Source organism: Sturnus vulgaris, chromosome 8 (assembly GCF_052056855.1).
Source record: "Sturnus vulgaris isolate bStuVul1 chromosome 8, bStuVul1.hap1, whole genome shotgun sequence".
Classification (NCBI taxonomy): Eukaryota; Metazoa; Chordata; class Aves; order Passeriformes; family Sturnidae; genus Sturnus; species Sturnus vulgaris.
In genome coordinates, this window is record NC_142250.1 from 30859590 (window position 1) to 30884071 (window position 24482).

Sequence of the window (24482 nt, forward strand, 5' to 3'; positions counted from 1 at the left end):
GTCATCTCCTGGCCAAATATCAATTCAGAAAGGAGAAACTCAGTTTTACAGTCTGGGAAATGTCAGTAAAGATATGTGCATTTATACTGTATATGCATATAAAGACACATATCCAAGGAATCTTTTTGTCCCCCAATTTTAAGTTAGAATCCTATTTCTGTGCTCTATATTTGTAGATTTTTTTTTCTATGTTGGTCATAGAAATGAGTATTGTCTAAGAAAAGTTGGCATTTATAGAATTGGTAAGAAGGAATTGTCTTGTAATGCATGGTTATTTCCTATGTGCTGGAAATGTTCTTCAGATTTGTCTTCAGCTGGAATTTAACAATTTGACAAGCATCCTCAGAGGACTGTGCAATTTGTAAACAAAATATAGCTATCATAATTAGAAAATTAGTGTCTGAAAATTGTGTGAGAAAAATCAAGTGTCCTTATTACAAGAGAAAGAACATCACAGGTAAATGAAGAGCCAGCTCCAGTTTTAAATACCTTTATGTTGTCATTTGACAATTAGCAAAAGTAAGTTTAGCAGAATTTATTTGATTTGTTTCACTAAATGACTGTATTAAAGGGGTTGATAATGCTCTCTGTGTCTAATTAGGATGAGATTTAGGAAGGGAGTTCCTTGCTAGTTTTGAGTTTTAATGAAAAGTATAATGCATTTAGAATAAATCTATGACCTAAATATTTGTTTAAAAAGCATACACTTAAATGTAGTAAAATAGAACTTGATTAAAATAATGATGCCAAGCAATACTCTGTCCTGAATACAAGAAATAGATAGTGCTGATCTCCCTGATAAGGTAAGATAGTCAATTTACTTTATTATCTGTAGCACCTTCATTTAAGATTAGGAAGAAAGGGATTAATGCAGCTCAAAACCTGTTAGCTTCATTTCAGCACTGTGTAAGGTTCTAGACCATAACTTGAGGAAAGAAATAATGAAACCTATATTGTGATTAACAACAAAACAGTTGAAATCTGAATATATCAATGTAGTTCATATGAAGATAATTGACATACAAGCAAATTGACATGAAAATGCAATATATTTTGTCTGAACCTCAGCATTTGATAACAAGAAATAATTGAAACTGAGGAGTACAGTGCATACATAAGGAAACAGTAAGGGGAACTCAGCTGCTTCATGAAATGTGAGTGGGTGTGCTGAGCATGTATGGAAAGGTATCAGTGCTCCTCAAAGGCTGATCTTGGGACTGATATTGTTACATAATTTTTGTTATCTACCCATAAGGCTGCTAATGAAATCTGGAAATACAAAGGTGGAAGGTACTTGAAATATGAAGGAGAATCAGAATATCCTGCAAAAAATCTGCAAGTAATGTGTAGGTTTTAATTACCTCAGTGTAATTTGTAAATTAATACATTTAGAGACTAAGAGTATTAAGAATTTCTTTTATAGTCTTGATTTGAAATGTGGAAAGAGACATGGGAGAAAACTTGTCTATCTCAATTAGAACATGAACTAATTAACATTATTAATTTTATATTTAAAATCCAAAGTGCCAAGTGCACTGGTAGGATGAACAGTCACAGAAATTCCAGTTAAATTAAGAAAGCATTAGCAGTATGTTTCATTTTTTGTTACTACAGTTTTATGAATACAAATAGAAACAGAGGGAGAACCATTAGGATGGACAGAGCTATGGAAGGCACTAACAGAGCATGGTTTGTATAAACAAGTAAAATCCAGGCTGGGAGGGAAGAGTGATGTTTATAAACATTTGTGTGGTGTATAGACAGTCCAGGTCTTTAAGTACAGTGATAGCAACAATGGCAGAAGAAAAATTGGGGTAAACTGGTCATCAAAACATCATTTGGGAATTGGAAGGAGGCTTTTGTCTTAGAGCTGCAAGGTTTTCTAGAAGTTGTTAGCAGAGATGCTGGAGTTGGTACCTTGCTGCCATTAGGATGGAGTCTCAGAATCTCTAGTCCAATGGATATTGTCAGCTACAGCTGATCTCAAAGTCCCTGCTACTTTTAGAGTGAGAAGCAAAACGTGTTTTTGTTTAAGGTGACGAATCTCATGTGATATCTGCTAGAGACTGTACTTGTTCTCAGTCATGGAGGACTAGGAAAGCTTTCCCTGCTTCTGTTAGGCAATGCTGTGACATCTGGCCTTATCTTCTGTGCCAGCCTTGTTGTTCTTGAGTGTGGGATCTGGAGCTGAGCAGTTAAAGGATGCTGTGGAGCTGTACCCACCCGTGGCAGGCCCTGTTTAGACTGACCCTGTGCATCCCCCATCCCCAGATCACTCTTGGACGATCCACTCTTCCTGTCTGAGGAGGCAGACGAGGCTCAGTAACAGCACCCAGGGGACATTTCAAGAACTGCATCAGCTCGTGTGCTTTGGGATTTCTGAGTCATTCCTGGAGAGGCCCGAGTCCTGGCACAGCTTGCTGCCCTGCTGCTTTAGCTGGACACCTCACCAGGATCTCTCTGCCTCCCATTGTCTCATTTTCAGCAAGACTATTTGCAGGATGGGAGAAATAATTGCATCCAGTATGGATATTACAGAGCTGTGCAGGGGCAGTGTAGGGATACGTGGGTACACCTACTGTTCGAATGCCTAGAAGGAATTTAGAGCCATTCCAGCACAACTGGCCTGACTGTAGGACTGGTTTCAGCCACTGAATGGAGGTGGTTGAAAAATTACATTAATCATTCTCTACTCAAATGATTAGACAAACAAATCCAGAATAAACAACAAATACTTCTAAAATTGCTTTGATTAAATTGCATGAAGAGTGCTGTGAAATTTCTATTCAACACATCAATACTTCTGTTTTTTTCCCCTCCAGTGCTCCCAAAGGAAAGGATTTGGTTTGAAGACAGTAGATGATGTTCAGTCATTTAGGTGGAAATTGATCTTATGACTTAAACTACTGGAACAGATTGTTACTTTGGCTTTTCATGAAACTCCTCAATAAATAGAAATTAGATTCTTTCTTCTGTGTGGTGGGGATAAATCACTTTTTTAAACCTATAGAATTTTTTCCTGCCTTAGAGAATAACATAATTGACTTCCAGTTCAGGTTTATAAAGTTGTTTGCTGTTTTTAAAGCATTCCCCCCTGCCCTCCAGTGGATTGACTGACACATTAGGAAGATAAGAAAGAAACTCAATTTTAAATGAATGGAGAAAAATAGTATTTGCATAAAACATAACAAAATGTATTTTTCATTATCTTTGTTCTGCAGCTGTAGTGCTCTTTGTTGCACAGAAGTCACGCATTTAGTGAATGTGATGTTTTTGAAGAGAATATGTATTTTTTTTTAAAATAATGGTGTATGTATTCAAGTAGGAAAATATATAAATAATATTTGTAAGTCCTACATTTACCTTGCTTTTATAAAGCAATAGCCATAAAAAGAATTTGCTTTTTAAATGATGTTTTGATAGAGGCCAGTACTATTCTGTTGTTTTGCATTTTTGCAGCTATATATACCATCTCTGTCCCGATTGATACATAACGTTATCAATGTTACATACATAATGTTATCATGGTTATGTATCAGTCCAACCCCATGGCAGTGGGGCTGGAGCTAGATGATCTTTGAGGCTCCTTCCAGCCCAAGGCTTTCCATGACTCTATGTGGAGTTTCTGCTTTCCCTCTCGCCTTTCCTGCCGCTCAGTTCTGACGAAGCGCTGAGGCTGGAAGACGCCTGTCTGTGACATTCTTTCCATCACTTGCCTGGCTAAGATTTTGGTATTCTTAACTCAGTGTGAGGCGGTTTTGCGTTCATTTCATGGCAGCGGGTGCCGGGTATCCCTGGATGTGCCGCAGGAGCTCTGGCTCTGCTCGCCGCTGGCCACCAGGGGTCCCTGCTGGCCGCGACATCCCGGTGACAGCCGGCAGAGACGCGGCTTCTCCCTCTGACCCGCCGGCACCGTTTCCATCGCTTTAAGCTCTTCCCTGATCAAAGAATACTTAATCAATTGTTTACTTTTAAAGCCCTTTTATATTCAAATTAAGTGTTTCCTCCGGTGATTTACCAAAATCACGATTTTGCTGAGGTTACAACTCTATTACAGTATCAATTATTAATGCTTAAGAAATAATGTATGAATTGTTCCTACTCTCATTAGACCTCATTCAAATGCCATTAATCTTTTCTGAGTAGAAGGTATAATGAACTATGGGAATTGAGTGTCTCAATTGTTCAGTGAATGGAAGGTAATTTGGAACAAGTGGACATCATTCTTCTATAGTATGCTAGGAAAAGTTGACAACTGGGTATGTACACTTCGGATGCCTGGTTATTGTGTGTAGGAAGTAACTGTAACAAGTTGCCCCCAAAATTACAATAAAAATTGGAAAAACATAATCTCCCTGTGCTCTCAATCCCCCAAGATGATGTTTTATAATTACTGTAGACTTGATGTACATTACTTATTTAGCTTACTTAGTAAACTTCAGCAGCTCTCTCTTCTAAAATTATGTCTGATTCATGTAAATTCTTGCATCTGGAGCACCCTTTGCCAGGGGAATATCCTTGCCAAAGAGATCTGATACTTTTTACATGAAGAACTGTCTCCTCTTGTTTGCTTTGAACATGGCTTCTTCAAGCTGCATTTTGTAAAACTCAGCTCTTTATATTCAGAGAGACTGTGGACTCTTCATATTCACCCTCTTTGTCACTTATTTTATGGACATTCATATTCACTTCCAAAGTTTGTTTTTTCCAAGTGAAAAAGTCAGTAGTTCAAAGGAATACAGTGGTTTCTGTAGGTGGAACATCCTTGTTACTCTCCTGTAAACACTCTCCAGCACTAATCTCATCTTTTTCAGTAGGATACAGTTTTCTAAGGTTACACAAGCCACAGATTTATGCAGTGGGGTAACAGTATTCTTGATTCTGACATGAGTCTTTACTTTGACCATTGCTGAGTGGTGATGTAATATTTTCATGAGCTGTCCTGAGATGATCCTAAAATGTACCTTTCTTAGTTTTCAGTTTTACTGGGTTGAATTTTGTTTATTGTTTTATTGTTCAGTCACATGGCCAGACAGGAACTTGTTCTGTGGTTCTTCAAAGGCCCTGCAAACATAGCCTTTATCAGCAATATTTATATATATATGTATACATATGTACATTCAGGTTTTAAATAAGATCTAGAGTATAAACTGATAATGAAGAGATCACATTTTTGTTATTACAGAACAAATAAAAAGTGTATTTTGCTTGTCATGATTGTAATAGTCATATAGCAAAAAAAAAAAATTATGCGTTTTGCTGACTTTTCTTACTTTGACAAAAATGATTGGCCGAAATACATTTGAAAATAAAATTTAGTAACTGTGGGTTTGGTGGCTTTGTAAAATGGTCTATAAAATATTATAAAATTTAAATATTCAAATAATTCTCTTGATAAAGCACTTGATAGTGTATTTTCCTCTTGAAAAATGATGCAGAATGGCATTTGCAAAAGGCAAATCTTTACTTCTAAGATTTAATATAGTGTAATGGATATTGTAACTTGATTTCCTGTATTATTATTTGCTTTGATATACACTTATTTTGGTTCAAATACAGTATAGTTTTCTCCGAAGGTAACATGCAGTGCTAAAAGTTTTTGACCTAAATGATAGATGATTTAAAATTGTGATCCTTTGTGCATTTCTTTCAATTTTTGACTTACAGTCTGTTTTCTGAGAAGAATGTGGAACTGAATTGTTATTATTTGAGCTAATCTAATGCTTTCAACTAGATTGACATCCCATGTTGTCAATTTTTTCATTGAGCATCTGTTAAACATAAAAATGTACACCATATTTTATCAGAATGAGCAATCCTGACATCTGTAATTAAGCCTCCCCTGTTTCTGCTTTATTGGCTTTAACATCCCCGTCTAACAGATTGCACAAATTGCGCTTTTGTTTACAAAACAGGTCCAGACTGTTCTTTGAACGTCCCCTCCACGGAGTCTTACTGGATTCTGCCCAACGTGAAGCCCTTCAGCCCCTCTGTGGGCCGTGCTTCCCACAAGGCTGTCCTCCACGGGAAGTTCATGTGGGTGATTGGAGGATACACCTTTAACTACAGCTCATTCCAGATGGTGTTGAAGTGAGTGATTTCTTTTCTGTCATGTCCTTTCTGATGGGGCTTAGGGAAAACCGATCCTACCAGGGATGGAGTTTCTATCTTCTAATTTAGCTTAAAGGTTTATATCTCTGTTTATTAATGGTCTGATTTTATGCTTGTAATTTTATTATGATTATAGAAAATGAAAATATGGACAACATCAAACTGTTGGTGATATTTATATGTACTTCAATTTGGTGAACTACATTTTGAAAGCCATGTGCATTATTGATATTAGTTTATGGTTATAGGACACTTGTATTTAGTGCTTGCACTTTGCCTGCTGGTGCCATGCCAGTAGGCTCAGGCAGGTCACCTGTATACCACTTTTTTATACTTATGGCAATTTATATTTGTGTATATTTCACCACCTGTTGGAAGCATAACTGAAGCAGCTGTAAATAGCACTCAGGTGGTTTGGATGGTAACTTCATATGCAGAAGCCCTAAATGTGGCAAATGCAAGTTTTAGGACATATTTATTAGCATACTATTAGCATACTTACTTCTCCTGTTGTTGTCTACCTGTTGCTTTCTTCCACACATTCGCAATCACCCCAAATAAATCCCATAATCTTTTGGATTTTTCTTTTCTACCTTCATTTATTTTTTTTTTATATCTCTTATCTAACGCTATGCATTGATTAATTAATTAAAATATAATGAAGATTAAAATCAACCATATAATTAAGAGGGTGCCCAACAATAAATCTGCAGAGTAGTGCAAAAGCATGGGGCATGAGCAGTTTGGTGAGGTGGGGTTTATGTGACTGATAAGAGAACAAGTCTTGTGTTTTGTGTTAGTTACTCCTATTTTCTGAGATTGTTGATGGGTCCCTTAAAGAGCTGCTCCTGTTCTGCTTGAGGAATATTTAGTTCAGTGTTGTAATACTTCAAAGGATCTTGTTGATCCTAACACTAACAAATTACCATGTTAGAGTTAGTCGAACATACAAGCCCTTCTATTTCCTCTTCAGGTTGGAAATGTTTCCTCTTCTATTTCTCTTCTAGCTACAATTTGGAAAGCAGCATATGGAATGTAGTGCCTGTATCCAAAGGACCACTCCAGAGATATGGACATACTCTTGCATTGTATCAGGTTTGGAGTCTTCAGTATTCTGAAATTTATATGTGTGTGCTGTTAGTGAACTTAAAATGGGTCACCATGAACAGAAACTTTTGAGGGTAATTTAATTTCTAAATATTTTGTATTAACGTTTTCTTCAGTACTTAGGTTTATTGCATGGTTTTTGGAGCAGAGATTATGCAATACTTCTCAATCACTTTGCTGACCATAAACCTTCCACGCTAAACGTGCCAATAAAAGGCAAAGGGGTGTGTGAGATGTAATTGGGGTTGTGAGCAGTGCTCTTGCTCACCAGGCACCATCCCTGGGGGCTGAACCCCACAGGCAGAGCCAATTGCTGGTAGCTGGATCCTTTGGCAGCACCACAGCAAGAGATGGCCCAGGGGTGGGGACTGCTCAGGGAATCCAGGAGCACAGGGAGACAGAACTGGAGAGAAGGCTCCAACACATGCCTGAGGGGGCTGTCAGGGAGACAAGCTACAGAGGGTGACAGACTTGTTAGCTGTGACAGAGAAATACAGAATTGGTGTTGCAAATTTTCATTTCTTTGTATAAGGCATAGCAGTAGGTGCCTTGATACAATAAGGATTATATCGAGTCAGACCAAAGTGTTCATCTTGCCTGGTAACACCTCTTGAATAATGGGTAACAGTGACTGCCTAGGGAAGAATATAAGAAAAAATGAGAGGAACTTACAGAAGCTGCCTCAGAATAGTGTCCTACTTTGCAGCTGGGATTTCCCAAAATAGGTTAGTATTTTTGTGGAAAAAATATGAATCTCTGTTGTTTGTTTATTTGTTAAAAATTTTTGGACCATGTATTTATTTTAACATTGACATCATCCTGTGCCTAAGAATTCCAGAATATTTTTTTAAGAAATAAAACCTTTTCAGAAACTGGTACTAGCTGGCTTACTTTTGATAAATATATAAATACTTCTTATTCTCCATTTATTTCCTCATACTACTCATGATTTTCTGTAAGACCATAATACCCGCTACCATTTCTTTTTCATACTGAAAATGCCTTGTGTTTTTAATAATCCTCTATAAGGAAGATATTTCATACCTTGGATAATGTTGTACCATTGCCTTTACCACTTCTAATTCTGTTATATTCCTTTTGAGAAAGGAGGAATCACATTCTTTAGTGTGTTCTTACCTCAGAGATTGATGTAATAGGGAATTAAGGGTCTAATTTTTTTCCTATTAGTTCTTTAGGGTACTTTAGCTTTTTGAAAATCTGCTATTGGCTTTGAACTGGTATTTTTGCAGAATTGTCAGTTACATCCTCAGGATCTCATTCTAGGCAATTCAAAACCCCTTCCCCATATGCCTAGACTTGAAATTATTTTTTCCATAGACATCTTTCGTCCTTATGTATGTGAGCATTTACTTACTCTTCAATTTTTTCTTGTATTGCACATGCAGTATTAAGAGATTCTTCTGCAATTATTTGTGCTCAGTTATTTTAAATAACATAGTATAGTCAAAAAGTATTGCTGTTTTTCCCACTCATCCCCATACCAGCTTGTTTTTTAACATATTGAACACACAAATTCCAGTTGCACATGTCTGTGGGACACCACTAATTACCTTTATTCATTTAAGAAGTGACTATTTTATTTCCCCCAAACTTTATATACTTGTCTATTTTCCTTGTTCCAGAACATCTTAGTTCCTTCAGGGCATGAGGAATATCATCAAGCATCTTTTGGAAACTTCAGGTATATGTATCATCTGGACCTTTGATTTCTTCAGAAAAAGCCAATATTCTGTTTGCAGGATATAACTTCCCTTTTCAAAAAGCTATAGAATTTTTCTCCATTTGTTTGTCTGTTTCACTCACTGAATTCTGTCATTTCTGCCTCTCCCTTAGCAGTCTTTTGGTATGGACACATTTTTAAACAGGAATTTACATACTACAGACAAGGGTTAGCTCTTTTAATTTCCTCAGAACTGATTCCAGGGACTTTCTTTACCAGGTTTGGTCTTTTTTTTTTTTTTTTTTTTCCTACTGTAACTTTCTGTTTTTAGTTTTTGCTATGGAAATACCTGTAAAGTCTTTCATGAACTCATGTGGGAAAGTTAACCTAATTTTGTTGCTATGGCTTTCACTTCTCAGAATACTCCTTCAGACAGTCTGTTGGCATCACAAAGTATCTAGTTAGGTGTATTGCTAATGCAGTTGAAAAGTGATGTCTTAGTACTTCATATATAAGTTTTGCAGGCATCTCATTAAGGTGTTTCATAGCTTGTCTTGGTGTGAGTCTCTGTTTTAATCTGGTGGAGTTTCTGAACTTTGTTTTGAACTCCAGTTTTTCTTCTAAGTTTCCATTATCCTTCTGTTAAGTTAAACTTTATTTATTTTTTAATTTGTAATGGAAAGTTTTGTTTTAGGAAGCATTCTTGTAATCTGAGCAGAAATGTCTTACAATGTCTTAGAATTATTTTTTTTCACATTTTTCATATTTTTCTTTTAAAGATTTTGCACTTTTAGTTGTACATTTTAATTTCTTTTTGTTTGCTCTACTTTTATATAGTAAGTGCTTCCTCTAAGTTAAGAGGAGTTGAAGACATGGGCTGATATTTTATTTTGTCTTGTTTACCTGGCATCTGCTGTTCTTACAGAGAGTCTATGAATCTTGAATCTATGTTTAGTATGGTGAATATTGTAGAGGTGTTTTCAGTAGTGACATAAGCTAGGTTTTGTGCATGCCCTAGTGTCAACTCAAAGCTTGCTTTTCTTCCTGTCATTTCCCTGGTTCATTGCTAAAGGTCAGATCTTTTTGACCAATGACTTTGATTATTACAGTTCTTGTAGAATGCGGACTTTTTAGTCAAACATTTGAATAATGTATCATTTATCAGTTCAGAATAAAGGCTTAAAATATAATTTAACCTTTTTATTTGATGGTGCTAATATTTTCTTGAGATATTCCAAACTAAAGGGTAACTGTTTTAGAAATCTTTTCACCATCAAATATTAAATATGATAGATCTGTGTTAATTCAGACATCTCTTTGAATCTCAATGAAGTGCAACTCATGTTAATAATAATGAAAGCTGCAAGCAAAGGTATAGTGAAGAAGCTGTGAATGTTGTTGACTAATTAATATATGAAGACATATGTTAATTAGCAATTAAGATTCACTAATAATGAACCTATGTGAAATAACGACTATGATGCTTGTACTAGTGATTATGTGAAATGTCAGAAGTTACATGGGCCAAAAGGAGCTGATCATGCAAGTCAAAGAAATTTCAAGGGGAAAAAGTACACCCTTCTGGAGTAAGTTCTTACATTAACTTTAACTTTTTAGGATAAAATTATGATATTTTTCCTTTTAGATATTCAGTCTCTTGAAAAAAAAAAAACAAACCTAGAAAAAATAGTTTAGTGAAGAGCAGTTGAACATAATCATCACCTAGAGATGGCAGCTTTGAGCTGTGTTTTCAGCTCTGTACCAGTAATTGTGGAATGTTTCCTTTATGGTTGATAGAAAAAAAATATCCACAGAGAAGAAATTAGATTAAGTTTTTGACTTGAGCTCCCGAGATTTCAGAGCCTAGTGCTAGACTGGAGTGAGAGTGCAGAGACAGCATTGCCTGATTGTGGTGCAAGGTAAATTAGAGCTGTGTGACTGACTCTGTGGAGAATTAATAAGTTACTGTGCCCATTTCCCTCAGAAAGCTTCTTTAAAAACTGAAGTACTGTTCTTCTTTATTCTGAAGAAAAAAAGATCTAAGGACTCCCACTGATGTATAGTTATAACAAATCCTGAAGACTTTTAATGCATTTTTAGAGGAGAGAGCATAAGAGAGCTCTTGCTTTTAGACCAACTAAGCTGTTAAATAGTATTCAGGCTGGTTACTGGAAAGGTGCTTTTAGCAAGTGGTTCTACTGCATCTCAGAAATTGTATGGAGTTTTTGGCACCTTGATAACTGAAAATATCAATGTACTTTGACATAATTTATATAAGAAATAGGCTTATAAAGAGACTGGGGGAAATGAATTGTGAGGTTTTTGAAGTAGGTACTTATAGCTTTGATAAACATGACTAGGTAGGGAGTTAGAGTAAATTCAAAAATATTGGATCCCTGGAACTAAGGAGAAAGGGAGTTACCTGCAAGATGTATACGTGGTCATTGCTGGGACTTAGTTAGTTTTTGGTAGTATCATCAAAATTGGTTGAATTTGGCCTTGTAATTGAACTGTTGGTGCTGGTCCTGAGACAGTGGAAGGATGGCTGGGCTTTGAGGTTTGTTTCCTTTGAGACTCGTGATAGAGATGAAGCAGACAAGCTGATGTAGTAGTAACCATGAAGTACACAGACCATTTTATATATAGTCAAATTTAATTTAACTCATTTGAGTTTTATGAATGTTACTTCCACTCTTAAAACTTTATTAAGAAAGGGTAATTGTTTTGATTCTTTGTACAAATTAATTGGTATTGATGTTGAGTCTGTATATATCTTCTGGTATTTTTATTGGTCTCATCAAAAGCTAGTGTTAACAAAGCAAAAGAGAGTAAAAACTTTTCCTACTTTATTATGAACAAGATAAAATCTTTCACCAGTTGGTTTATTGTTATTCTTTTAATGCCTGTTTTTGTTGGCTATTGTAGTATAATTTGAATAGCTCTGGAAATATAAAAGTATTTTCTAACTATTCTATTAAGTAGCTATTTGTTGGTTGTACCAGCAATTTCTGTAGTTTTATTGTTGTGTGACTTTGAATTACATCTTCTGCACAACTTGCTCTCTTATTCTGATTTGCAGATCTCAAAAGTGTAAGAAGTAGGTGAGATGAGCTGCCCTAGACTTTTTGCATGTAGTCTTGAGAAAAGCCTATTCAGAGTTCCCTTCCATGAAGTGGCCCTAATGCATCAAGAGATTGGTTCCTTATGTGGAAGTGTCATATTTTTCATTCCTTGTTTCAATATTATATTCCAGTTGGTTTGAAAATTAAGTCCAAGTAAGGTCACCTAAATTAATATTTTTAACTAAACCTAGCAACTGTTGGAAAGCTGCAAAAAATGAAGAAATAGTGACAGCAATATGACTCTTGGTTAGGTTGACTTCCTGACAGACAGTGTGGTGCAGTATTGTCTTGACCTTGAACTTGGTCCTGTTGGGAACAAAAGTTAAAATGTTCCTCTCCTGTAACCTATTCAGGTTCTTATTCAGAGAGGGTATAGTCCCACAACAAACTAAGAATAAGTAAATTAGGCTTCAGGAGGATGAGTTAAGACTGCTTTCCAGTCTGTCAGACCTGGTCTGGTGGGAGGATTACTGGATCAAGTAGAAATGTAACTAATTTTTAATTTTGATATAACACATAAAATGTTCTTGATCTGTTAAGCATACTAAAGGAGATAACAGTTTGTGGAAAGGAAGAGGAGGTATTAGACACTCCTAAACCAGGTGGTACATGTAGAATGCAAAAAACAGCCTGTTGTGGGTGAGTTATTGCCAGATTACATTTTGTGAGACTTGTATTTTCCTTGAGAAAAAAGAAGTTGAGAATTTCTTTAATGACGTACTGGTTTGACTAAACTTTTAGAAATTTCAGGTAGAAGTATAGATAAAAAAAAATCCTAATAAATGCTAGAGTTCTGTTAGCTTACATAAGGTTAATTTCAATACCAAGGCATGGATACAGTCTGGGGGAGAAAGAGATTGATGATCTTGTTTCAAGAAAATAGAGAATGACTGTTCATGTGGTTTGTGAGTTGTATTTCTTAGGCCAATTCTTCAGGAACAGTTTAGATTTATATAAGAATTAAGACACAAAATTCATTTCTGAGAGAGAAACTTTTCTGTGTAGCCATGATATAGTTAAGAAATGCAAAATGAAAATTATGTGGTTATTTTAATATGATTAACTTCCTTCCAATTCATTAGAAATGGATTGTAAATTACTCCTTTGTTGCATTTTTCTTTTACACTTTTTTAGTGGTATCTACCAGATAAGATTCTTTTGGAATGCAGGCAGGATTTGCATAAGAGTTTGTCATTCCAAGGTACAGCCTGAGCAGCTAAGTATTGTTCCTTTAGGAAAAAGAAAAATTGTGAAGTCTTAGGAATAAAAATATGATAAGTTTTAGAATTCTTGAATTACTGCATTTATATTAAATATAAAATCAATATTAACACTGAGATAAGATGTAGGGAAGAGAACAAGTCCAAGGTCATTGGAATGAATGATTTTGGCTGTTTGTTCAGGATTCAGTGTGAGGTGTGCACAAGTGTTACTCTGCTCTGGTGTACAGTCTGTTGATTGGGACTTAAGGGACAAGTGGGTGCTCCTGGTCTTTTGGTGATCTTTTAAAACATCCTCCTTAAACTATTTCATTTTTCCTCACTGTAGAATCCTCCTCTGTCAAGGATCTTTGAGCAACCTCTTCTGGTCTTGACCATTCTCAATGAGAAAAGAGAAACGTTTATTCTTATAATTAAATTGAATTTCTTGTAATCCAAGTTGTCCACATCACGTCTGGTTTATTTGCTGGATTACCTTGGGAAGAGTCTGGCTCCCTCTTTTTTAACCTCTGCCACCAGGCATTTAATTTTATTTGAATTGTTTGGTTATTTAACAAACATCGTCTCTAGAGATGATGGTGGTATCAATAAGATGAAGAAATTAAAAGGAATTTTATGGGTGTAAGTTGTATTTATTCTTTCAACATTCAAATTGTGACAGTTTACTTTTTCGCCTATATTTGAGTTATTCTCTTGGTCTTATTTTGTTCAGTCAAAAATGTGCATGTCATTCATTACTCTATAAGAGAAATCCTAGATCAAATGAATGTTTTCTTCTTTTGAGAAATGTGATTTAACTGTTGTGTTCAAATCCTGGCTTTGGTCTTATCATTCCTGCCTTCTGCTGTCATCCTCACTCTCCAATATGCACACTCAAATATTTACAGATCATATACTTTTTGTCATTTTTTTTATCATTATGGTTCATCAAAATTTTCCACTGAAGTACTTTTTTCAGGGAAAAAATGCAATTTGAGAAAATGGAAACATTTATTGAAAAGGTTTAGTTCCAATGAAGCAAACAGGAGCTGCACTGGCTGTTTTGTTGGCTTGGACCTGAACACCTGCCAAGAAACCAACTGATGTATCTGTAGGTGGGAATGTCATGATGGAGTGAGCTGTCGACCTGCTCTGTTTACAGGAAGAAATTTCTCATTTTTCTGGAATTCCCTACTGAGCAGGAACTCTGAAGTTCAACAAACAATGCACTTTTCTATACTTGAATTTGCATAAAGTAGTAGTTATATGAAATTTTGGTTTAAAAACCACAAGATCTTTCAAGGTTCCTGTAAATTCCTAGAGAATGTTACACATATGATGTAATGTATATAATACAGCCAAGGTTGATTTATTGAGTAAATGTTCAACTTTGCTTTCCCACACTGTAATTGAAGGTATTGTTTTTGATGCCTGGTATCAGAACTTTAAAATACAAATGTGTTGGAGACCTTGTATCTTCTTGGTGCTTATCTACCTGTTTTGTTTTCTCTTCCATGGAAAAATCTGCTTCTTATTCTCTCTCTCCTCTAGACTGAGGACAGTTTTTAAGATCTTTAATTTGGGCCAGATTCTTCACACTTCTTTTGGCACTAATTTCACAAAGACTCTCAATTTTATAATTTTTGTTGTCTTTAAAAAAAATATTATTTTACTTTGCAGTCCTGCTTGGTTTGCTCTTTTATAAACAAATATCTACTATGCTTAATTCAGGTAAAGGTCAGCAGTGTTTGTGTACTAGCATACTTGAAACTCTGTATCTTATGTGTTGTGTCTTCCAGGAAGCCTCACCTTTAGCATGTACCTTGGTTTATATTTAGTATATAAATCATTTATAAAGGTAGTATAACATTTATAAAGGGACTCTTCTGTCACAATTTTTCTGCTGCATGGGACCATTTGCACTTGTATCATTCCTACAATCTATTCCTTATAAGGCTTTCCAAATAAATGTCTGTCTTCATGTGCTTAGGAGGATGGGTTTTGCCCTGTATAAGTATGCATGTAACATTTTTTAATTTGAGTTCTGTATTTCTTCCACCGACTGCTCTCCTAGCTTGTTTTCTCCATGTTCAACTAATCACCACTTTTAAAGCGTTTTTCACCAGCTCTAGGAGTTTCTTAATCTTAGAAATAGCCCTTAGCAAAGCTTAGTTAAATCTGGTTTTGTGGCTGATAAAGCACTTGTCATGACCTTCTTCTCTTTTTCTCTGTGAATATTCTTGTATACAGGATCTGCTGTGTCACCTAAAAGATTGCTCCTCACAGAAGTGTTCTTTTATCTGAACTTTGAATCATTTAAGCAAAACTGTGAGGAGGACACTGCTGTTGTCAGCTGTCTGAGAAATCATTTCAAAGTTCATACAGCTCTTTAGGTCACCTTTTTTTTTTTTTAAAGTGTCTTTCCTCAGTGTTAGAAATATATATGCTTTCTGAAATACTGTTGTACAGCCCCTACAGTTCCTTAATTAGTTCTCTCTTTATGCCATAGTCAGTTATCAGCATTTGAAAATAAGTTCACAATTTTAGTGATGCTGATTTGACTTTGGAGATCTATATGATATTGTAAGGAATGAGCCATATAGGATCCTCTCAAGAAGAATATTTATTCAAGCCATTCCTTTGGATCATCCTTCTTTGGTTTTTGTGGGTCTTTACCAAGCTCTTTGAAATGTTTTATCTCTTAGGAAAAGAATGGGTTCAGATACATATCTCTCTAATCCTATGACAAATTCCTTCTGTGAACATCTTTTGTTCAAACACCAACAGTAGCACAGAGGATCCCTGCATAGGAAAGATTTAAATTCCAAATCCAGAAATATTCACCTGACTCAAATGAAAAAATAGTTGAAAATTTTGCAGAAATTTCAAGTGTACTGTTGAAGTGCATCAGACAGTTTGGTCAGGCATTTGCTGACAAATCTCTCTGGGTAATGAGGAGTCTTTTCTTACTGTTCTGGGTTCTGTTCCTTACCATCAACCACAGCTCTATGGGACAGCATTATAACCCTCTAAAGCCTTTGTTTTGCTGGACTGAAAACGCTTATTCTGCTGATCACCTACATTTGCCATGCCTGCCCATTCAAAAAGAGTCAAGAGTTTACATCTCTTGATATGTACGATGATAATAACCTTAAATTTACATGTCTATGTTAACAAATCTATCAACTCCTTTTACAGTGTCTGAAATTTCTGTATGATTGATGCAGAAACTTCTTTGGTAGTTTCCTTATCTTCTGGCCTCTTTTTCTGAGTATTTCATGCCAAGTCAAACTTTGCCAGCTGTGCTAAACCTGCAGCTTCCTTTTTTTGTTTGTTTGTTTGTTTTGTTTGCTTGCTTGTTTGTTTGTTTGTTTGTTTTTTTTAAATTTGGGGGGTTTTTGTTTGGTTTTTTTTTGTCTTTTTTATTCTTTTTTAAATTTAAACCTGGTAAGGCTGAGTTTAGGGTAAGCTCTAGAACATTACATTGCAGAATGCAGAAGACAACTCCCAACTGTACAGCATGTGAATGGGATGCAGAGTGTGTGGGGTGGTTATGTCCTAGCAAAGACTGAGTATCAATCTCAGAACCAGAGGAAGTTTTTTTTTTTTTTTTCCATCCAGTATAAACTGTCCTTGAGCAAGTCTGTGAAGCCAACAATCTGGAATTTGTTCTGTGACTTTGCATACCTTGGCTTGCAAATCCAGATGAAGCGAAATTCAGTAGGATTTGCTTTCAGTCAATATTTAAGTAAATCACTCATTACTTACCAGAACAGATGGCTCTGCTGCTTGAGGTGTGTGGTTCGTGATGGCTGGAATATCTGTTTTGCATTCCTTAAAAAGAACTCAAAGCACTCCCCTGTGGGACTTGATTTTAGTAAATGTGCTCAAGAGGAGCCAGCCACATCCATCAGAAGCAGCACGAGCAGCAGGTTGAGGGAGGTGATTCTGCCCCTCTGCTCTGCTCTCATGGAGCCTTTTGTCCAAGATCTAGCATAGGAAGCACTGTTGGAGCAAGACCTGAGGAGGGGCCACCAAGGTCATCACATGTCTGAAGCATCTCTCCAGAGGACAGGCTGGAAGAGTTGGGGTTGTTCAGCCTGGAATAGAGAAGGCTCAGGTGACACCTTATAGCACCTTCCTGTACCTACAAGAGAGCTGGAGGGTGATGTTTTACAATGGCATGGAGAGGTAGGACCAGGGGAGATGGCTTCAAACTGTGTGAGGGCAGGTTTGGTTTAGGTACTGGTGAGAAGTTCTCCAGTGTGAGGGTGGTGGGGCCTGGCACAGGCTGTCCAGAGAAGCTGTGGCTGCCCCATCCCTGGAAGTGTCCAAGGTGAGGCTGGACAACCTGGGATAGTGGAAGGTGTGTCCCTGCCCATGGTGGTGGGGGTGGAAGAAGATGATCTTTAAGGCACCTTCCAACCCAGATCAGTCTGTGATTCCATATACACATTGTTCCTTTTCTTTGGGTTCTGGCGACTGGATTTTCTCAGAACTTAAGTTATTTTGCTAGTAGGAGAGAATGTTCTCTCTTGTGCACGTGCTTAACGAAATCCCCATAGACAGAGTGTGTGGCAAATCACATTTTAATTCTGTGAACTGTTCTTTAAGAAAACAATGGAATATCCTTTCTGTTTAGCTTTTTAAAAATAGAGTGCTGCAGTATGGATTAGAAGAGCCATGTAATTAAAGGTTTTCTGGTAGAAATAATCTCTTTGAGATTCATTTTGGTGTCATTTTCATGGCTAGGTTTATTTTTCAGAGAAATAGACTCCTTATCATTGTTGGTTTAGTTTAAGTATCATTGTCTGGGATTAGTGTCTGATATTGAGTGGTTAATGTAAGATTAAATGTGAAGATTTAAGTCAGATTGCTCAGTTATGAAATATTGCTCAGCAGAGGAGTATGCAGTTCAGATGTTATCTTTCTGTAATCCATTATATTCTTTCTCCTCTCTCCCTTCCCATTTTTACAGGAAGACATCTACATGTATGGAGGCAAAATTGAAACGAGTTATGGCAATGTCACTGATGAACTGTGGGTTTTCAACATACCCAGCCAAACATGGAGCACCAGAATTCCTGCAGTCCTTGTCCATGGGCAGCAGTATGCTGTGGAAGGTCATTCAGCACACATAGTAGAGCTGGACAGCAGAGATGTGGTTATGATTGTCATTTTTGGATATTCTTCCATATATGGTTACACAAGCATTGTGCAAGAATACTACATCAGTAAGTCACTTTCAAATCATTTGGATCGTGTACAAAGAGTGCTGATTTTTTTAAAGTGAAAAAAGTGATTTTTGTTTTTTCAGGAAGAAAAATGTGTATTTTCCAAAATAAACAAAGCCTCATCTTTTTTCCTTCAAGTTATGTACATAAGATTTCTTGTCAAGTAATAGCATTTCTGTTTGGAGCATTGTGTGTTTGGAGCACCATGACTTTTTCCATTTTTGTATGTAGTTGTGGTACCCTAAAGGGGATAAAAATTGAAACCAGAAATTCCTCACTGTGGTAATTGTGATGAAACAGTTTTTTAGCACAGACTTGCTGTTTTTACCACACAGTAGAAGAGCAAAACCAACAAAAAATTAGTTATTTTAAAGGTTCTTTATTTTCATTCTGTAGTATTGTTTTTAAATGTAGTAACTTACTTCATCATTAAATATAGGGTTCTCTCTTAAAGATATACATGTTGCAGTTAGAGGTAATAATTAAAAATGGACCCTAATTTTCTGTAAATAACCTACCATGTGTGTCTAGATTTCCCCTTGTGAACTGCATAATACAAAATTCTGAAATAATACCTACATGCTAAAGGATAATAATTGCTTTTAATTGTTCCATTTAGCTTCTTTTTTGTGTATGCTTATTTATATAAACACTGTTCAAACAGATATATAGGTTGGGGAAATCCTTTTGAAACTCAGATGATTCTGATGCTCTCTGGCATTATCTCTGATGGCAGTGTCAAAATTATATAACAGTGTTGAGAAAGGATAAAAGTGAATGGCAGTAAGAGGAAGAGCACAATAATGTGCTTTATTCACACTGAAAAATTCCAATTTAACTGCATAAAAGCTACTATAAAACGCTGGTCTTAGAATGGTGTTTCACAACAGTATTCTAAGATTTATTAAGCATTAAAGGTCTTTTTTTTGAAAAACTTAGTTTCAGAAAGTGGTTTTTTTTTGACCTATCAGACAGAGAGAACTTTTTCTGTGAAGGAAAAAATGTTCTATCTTTCTGCATGCTCATTCACTGTAATGTCTGTTGGAAAACTTTAAATTATTAGCTTCTTCTGTTGGAACTTTAAATTATTTGCTTCTTCACATGCTGCTAATTTAATATAGAGTAGAAGTACCAGTTTTATTCTCACCTATTATTGTTGTTAGTTTAATTAGGAAGAAGGGAACATGATTTGCAGTGTAAAATTTTCTGTCTGGCTGATTTTATTGATGGCCTTATGGTCGAAATGGACAGCTTGTTCCTGTTTTAAATTTTTTTTTTTAATGTTACAGCTACATTTGTGGAGGATTAATAAAACAGTGTGGTTAGGTTAAGAGAGAAAAAGCCTCAAACCTTCCCTACCATGGTGATAAGCTTGGAGTAAGAGAAAGCAGTTCTCTGTCAGTTATGTGACAATTATTCTCAAGTTTTAATGTCTCCTTTTGTCATATTCTAGTGAGAAATTTAGTTTATTAGAGAAAATGTGCTTCACTTGGATCAGATAGAAAGGAAACTTGTAACAGTATAGGGAATTACTGTGGAAACCCAGTGACATCTGATGAAGGATTGATTATTGGGGCTCACAGTGCTTTGCAGAAAATGGTGAACCTGAACCAGTGCTGCCACAGAGAATTGTCACGTTTCATTTCACCTCACTGCATCTCCCTCCTTTCCCTCCCCCCTAAGTTAAACGAATTTTGTGGTAAATTTTCCTCAGTTCTGTTTTGGCATTGGCATTTATCTACAGTTTTGCAGCTGTAGGAACACATTTTTAACCATAAAATTCCAGCTGGTGGTTTGAATTAAGAATGACTGACTATTTTTTGGGAGGACTTTAGCAGTTCAGGATCCATACTTAAAAGAAATAGGAATTGAGAAGTATTCCTGTGAACTCGCCTGAACAGGAAAGGAAATTTTATAAAAATAAGGGCTTCTGGCGTTAAATAAGAACCCAGTTTTTTCTTTCTCTGCTTGCTTTAAAAGCATATTACTTTAGCATTTCAAATGGTACTGTTATCTTTCTACATGTTATCAGTAATGGCTTTTGGTCCTAATGAAGGCTATTTTTCAAGCATTTACCACATGCCTACTGAAAAAAAGACATAGAGGCATCTCTATGGGTTCGTTTGAACTGAGACCTCTAGGATCCAGTACTTTGAACTTTGAACTTGCTACATGGAATTCTGATGCTAAAGCCTTCTTTTGTTGCTGTGACCATGATTTCCATGGGGTCTGGGTTAAGAAACACCTGAAGAAGTTTTAAATAATTGTGGAACAATTGTGGAATAATTTAAATAAGTAGAAATTGCTACCTTTTCATGTAGGTATGTACTTCTTGTTAATAAAACATGCCAATCAAAGGTGTACTCAATCTCAAAATGTCTTTGGCATTGTCAGATTAGGGGAGAAAGTAATTTCTATCAGAGTAAAATAAATTGTGGAATAATTGGATAGGGTTTGCAGGCAGATTTTCACCATGCAAAGGCACGTGAATTTATTCCACTCCAAAGATGTGGTGGTTGCTGCAGGAAGAAAAGAGGTTCCTGTTTTCCTTTCTTGCTGCACCCAGACTTATGACTTCTGAGGAACCAGTAAATCCTGATATGGGAATTATGTGAATGATTTTTACTAACTTGGACCATAAAGCTTTTCTGGGCTACTCCCCAGGGAAATTTATTTCCCTTTAGGTTAGCAATACCTCATAAGTCTTCTAAGAATCTCACTGTGAGTCTCAAGGTGAAGGTAATAATTGTGTTTTGTTTTACCTGAGGTTTATAAAGGCTTCTTATATATTAAGAAACTTCAGAAGAAGTCTTCTGTGATTTGATTTTATTTCTTTTACAAGACCGAGATTTCTTTGGATTAACATAATATCACTGTATTTTAGAGTGATTTTTTTATAGCTTTAGAAGTAGATTATAGATTGCTTTTTGATTAAAAGTATTTCTTTGAAATCATGTAAAAAGAAATGGCCCCATGATGTAACATGCCTCCTCTTTTTTGTTAAAGTTAAATAATTTTAAAAACTCCAATTTCCTTACTTCTGGCTTTTTTTTTTCATGAAGCTGTATCTGCATTTGGCTTTTTAAGCTGTTGAGAATGCAGTTTCACTAATTTGATCAATCAAGTACTTCTTATTCTTATATATATTTCTATATTCTCATGATATAATGATAGAGGGGGATCTGAATATGAGAAGGGTTATGTAAACACTTTCAATAAAAATTAAACTTTTGTTTAAAAAAGGTAGGTGAAGATTTATATCAATAAGCTGCTTCAAAAAGTCAGATCATGTGCATAATAATGATTTTAAATACAGACAGGATTGTATTTTTGTCTGAATGATGCAATATTCAAGATGCTGAAGTGTGAATGATATCAAAACTGTATGTACACAATTCAGTAATTGAAATTCAGGCAACTCAGCTAAATTTTAGAATGGGAAGTAGATGGAGCAACTGTAACCTTGCTTTTGGCCTTTATTTCAGCAAGATGTTGCTGGACCTCTTTTATTGAATTTAGGTAGTTATTCATAGCACTTTTTTTTTTTTTTAATTCAAGAAGGAGCAGATTTTCATATTTCTGCTTACCCCATAAAGTGATGCAATATGCAGTGTTACTGTGACAGTGTTCTAAAGGCTACACAGGACCATAGACCCCTTTAGGTTGGAAAAGATCATCAAATATGACCACTGCTACATAAAAAATAATGCTCCATAAATACTACATGAACCAGTCAGATAGAAATGCAAAGTATTCTGTTATGCATATTATCAACAGCATTGTGCCAATATATGTGGAGAAATAGTTCTTTTCCCCTGAAAAACGTATATGCCAATCTCTAGGACTGATCATTCAATAAATAAATGAAGATACACTTGTCTATTACCAACAGTATCTGCAGGCTGACTCCTCACCAGCCCTCTTACAGAAACTGTATCAAGTAAATCTTTATCAAAGTAATATGTATGCAATATACAGTATTATCAGTACAAATTTCATATTTGTGTTCAAATTGCACTTCTTCATAGCTTGATAATATCCAACATGGGGATTGGAATAAAATACTGCTTACATTACACCACACATAAATAATGTAAATATTCTGTGTCAGCTATAAATAGTGTATTACACAAATACCAGCATTCATATACACAGAAATAATCACAATTCTTCCTCAGAATCTATACTTTATAACTAGCTATAAGCACGTGTTACTGAAAAAAATGTAACTTATAGAGGCAGTGCCTGGAAACTATTTAAGGAAAGTATGATAGCAAAAGTAATAACTGAAAATCACGAGCGTCTTCATGAGAATCTGGAGGAAAGAGTTAATCTAAGTTACCTACATAATATCAGATAAAAATTGAAATGGGATTTAACCTGACTTTGAGAGGAAGCAAGGTGTATGGTGTTGTGTGCTAGCCTTGGATAAGTACCTTTATAATGGCAGCCAGTTGAGGTTAAGAATTGGGAGACTGCTCCATTTTGAATGTCCTTGTCCAGACTCTCTGTTTGTCTGACAATCTCCAAGAGGCTGGAAGTGAATTATTTCTTCTGTTTCACGTCTGTAGCACTGACTCGCAGTCCTCACAGGCTCTTCTGTAGAGGCTGCCTTGTGCAGGAAATGCCTCCTGGCTTGCTCTTTTTGTGGCTTATATCATCATCTGGAAAGATGGAGGGGGGAGAAAAAGACATTTTGGGGCTACAGGCGGCAGGAACTCACTTAAGAGCTGTCTTTTTTTGCTAAGGTAAAATATTTTCCAGTTGTAGTCTCTTCTTCAGTCATAACAGCTATTGTGGCTGGTTTTATTGGTGTCTCTTTGCAGTTATTAATCATGTGGTGTAAAATGTGGATTTAAATGCCAATTTAATGAGCTGCTATCAAATTATTCTTTTGTGAGTGTTCTGCAATTGAATGGGTATATTTGCAGTTAAACAACTAAGAAACAGTGGTTGGAAATGGATTTTAGCTCAATAATTTTGCAGTTACTCCCAAAGTGTCTGCCCATATCCATGCACACTTGGAGCTACCTTATGTTATGTGATTCTCATGACTCACTGCCTTTCAGTCTGCCAGGCTCCTCCAGACTCCCCATGACTGAGCACAGGTGTTCCTAATGAATCTGAAGGAGCTGGAGCACTGAATTCTCATCAGCCATCTCTGGCGAGAATTAATCATAACTCCTAATTTCATATTTTCGAAAAGCTTTGGGCTTTTTTTTTGTTTGTTTAATGTGAGTGCTGAAGTCACATGTAGGGGAGGATGAGGTACTGCCTGGCAGCTGTAACAATGATGTGGTGGTTTGATTAAGGGTAGCAGATAATAGTCTGACAACATTATCTAATTGCAGATATTTTGATACATTAATATAAAACTACTTCTTAAAACAAATCCCAATAGTCATTGCTGTGTTTACAATTATATTGGAAATTATTTTATATACTTAAAAATCCTAGTACTGTGATTTAGCAGTAACAAACCTTTAAATTATGTTTTGTTTTTTTTTTAATGTTTCTTCAAGGGTCTAACTCATGGCTTGTACCAGAAACGAAAGGAGCAATTGTTCAAGGTGGATATGGCCATACCAGTGTCTATGATGAATTGACAAAATCTATTTATGTCCATGGTGGATACAAAGCATTGCCAGGCAATAAATATGGATTGGTGGATGATCTTTACAGATATGAAGTTAACAGTCGGACATGGTAAGTTGGATTTATAATGTAGGAAACGAAGTTAGAGGTTACTGAAGAAAACAGAAGTGTAGAGTAAGGTGCTAGAAAAGTCATGCAGGTACCTTTATATCCTGTGCACGTTTCAGAACAAGTTCTATGCAACAAAATGGAAGAATTGTGATGAGGGGCCAGACTTGAGTCAATGGATTAGTGGAGCTATTCATTGAAAGGATGGCAGGAAGCAAGCTTTGTGCATGTTCTATAAATTAGGAAAAGGTTCTCCTTTCCAGACACAACCACTGTGCAGAAATAGCACATGTGAACTGTTTCCTCATGGTGTGAATATACTGCT

The 24482-nt window shown here is 36.0% G+C and overlaps 1 protein-coding gene across 3 annotated transcripts in view; it reads left to right on the forward strand.

Annotated features, from left to right (window-relative positions):
• The window catches only part of ATRNL1 (attractin like 1), a 433903-nt gene that overhangs the window by 47749 nt on the left and 361672 nt on the right, over window positions 1–24482 (forward strand). For all 3 annotated transcript variants that reach the window (XM_014872547.2, XM_088169374.1, XM_088169375.1), the window contains exons 6-9: window positions 5916–6090; window positions 7119–7206; window positions 18199–18454; window positions 23977–24160. In XM_014872547.2, coding sequence (XP_014728033.2) covers window positions 5916–6090; window positions 7119–7206; window positions 18199–18454; window positions 23977–24160 — 703 coding nt within the window. The remainder of the gene's footprint in view (window positions 1–5915; window positions 6091–7118; window positions 7207–18198; window positions 18455–23976; window positions 24161–24482) is intronic.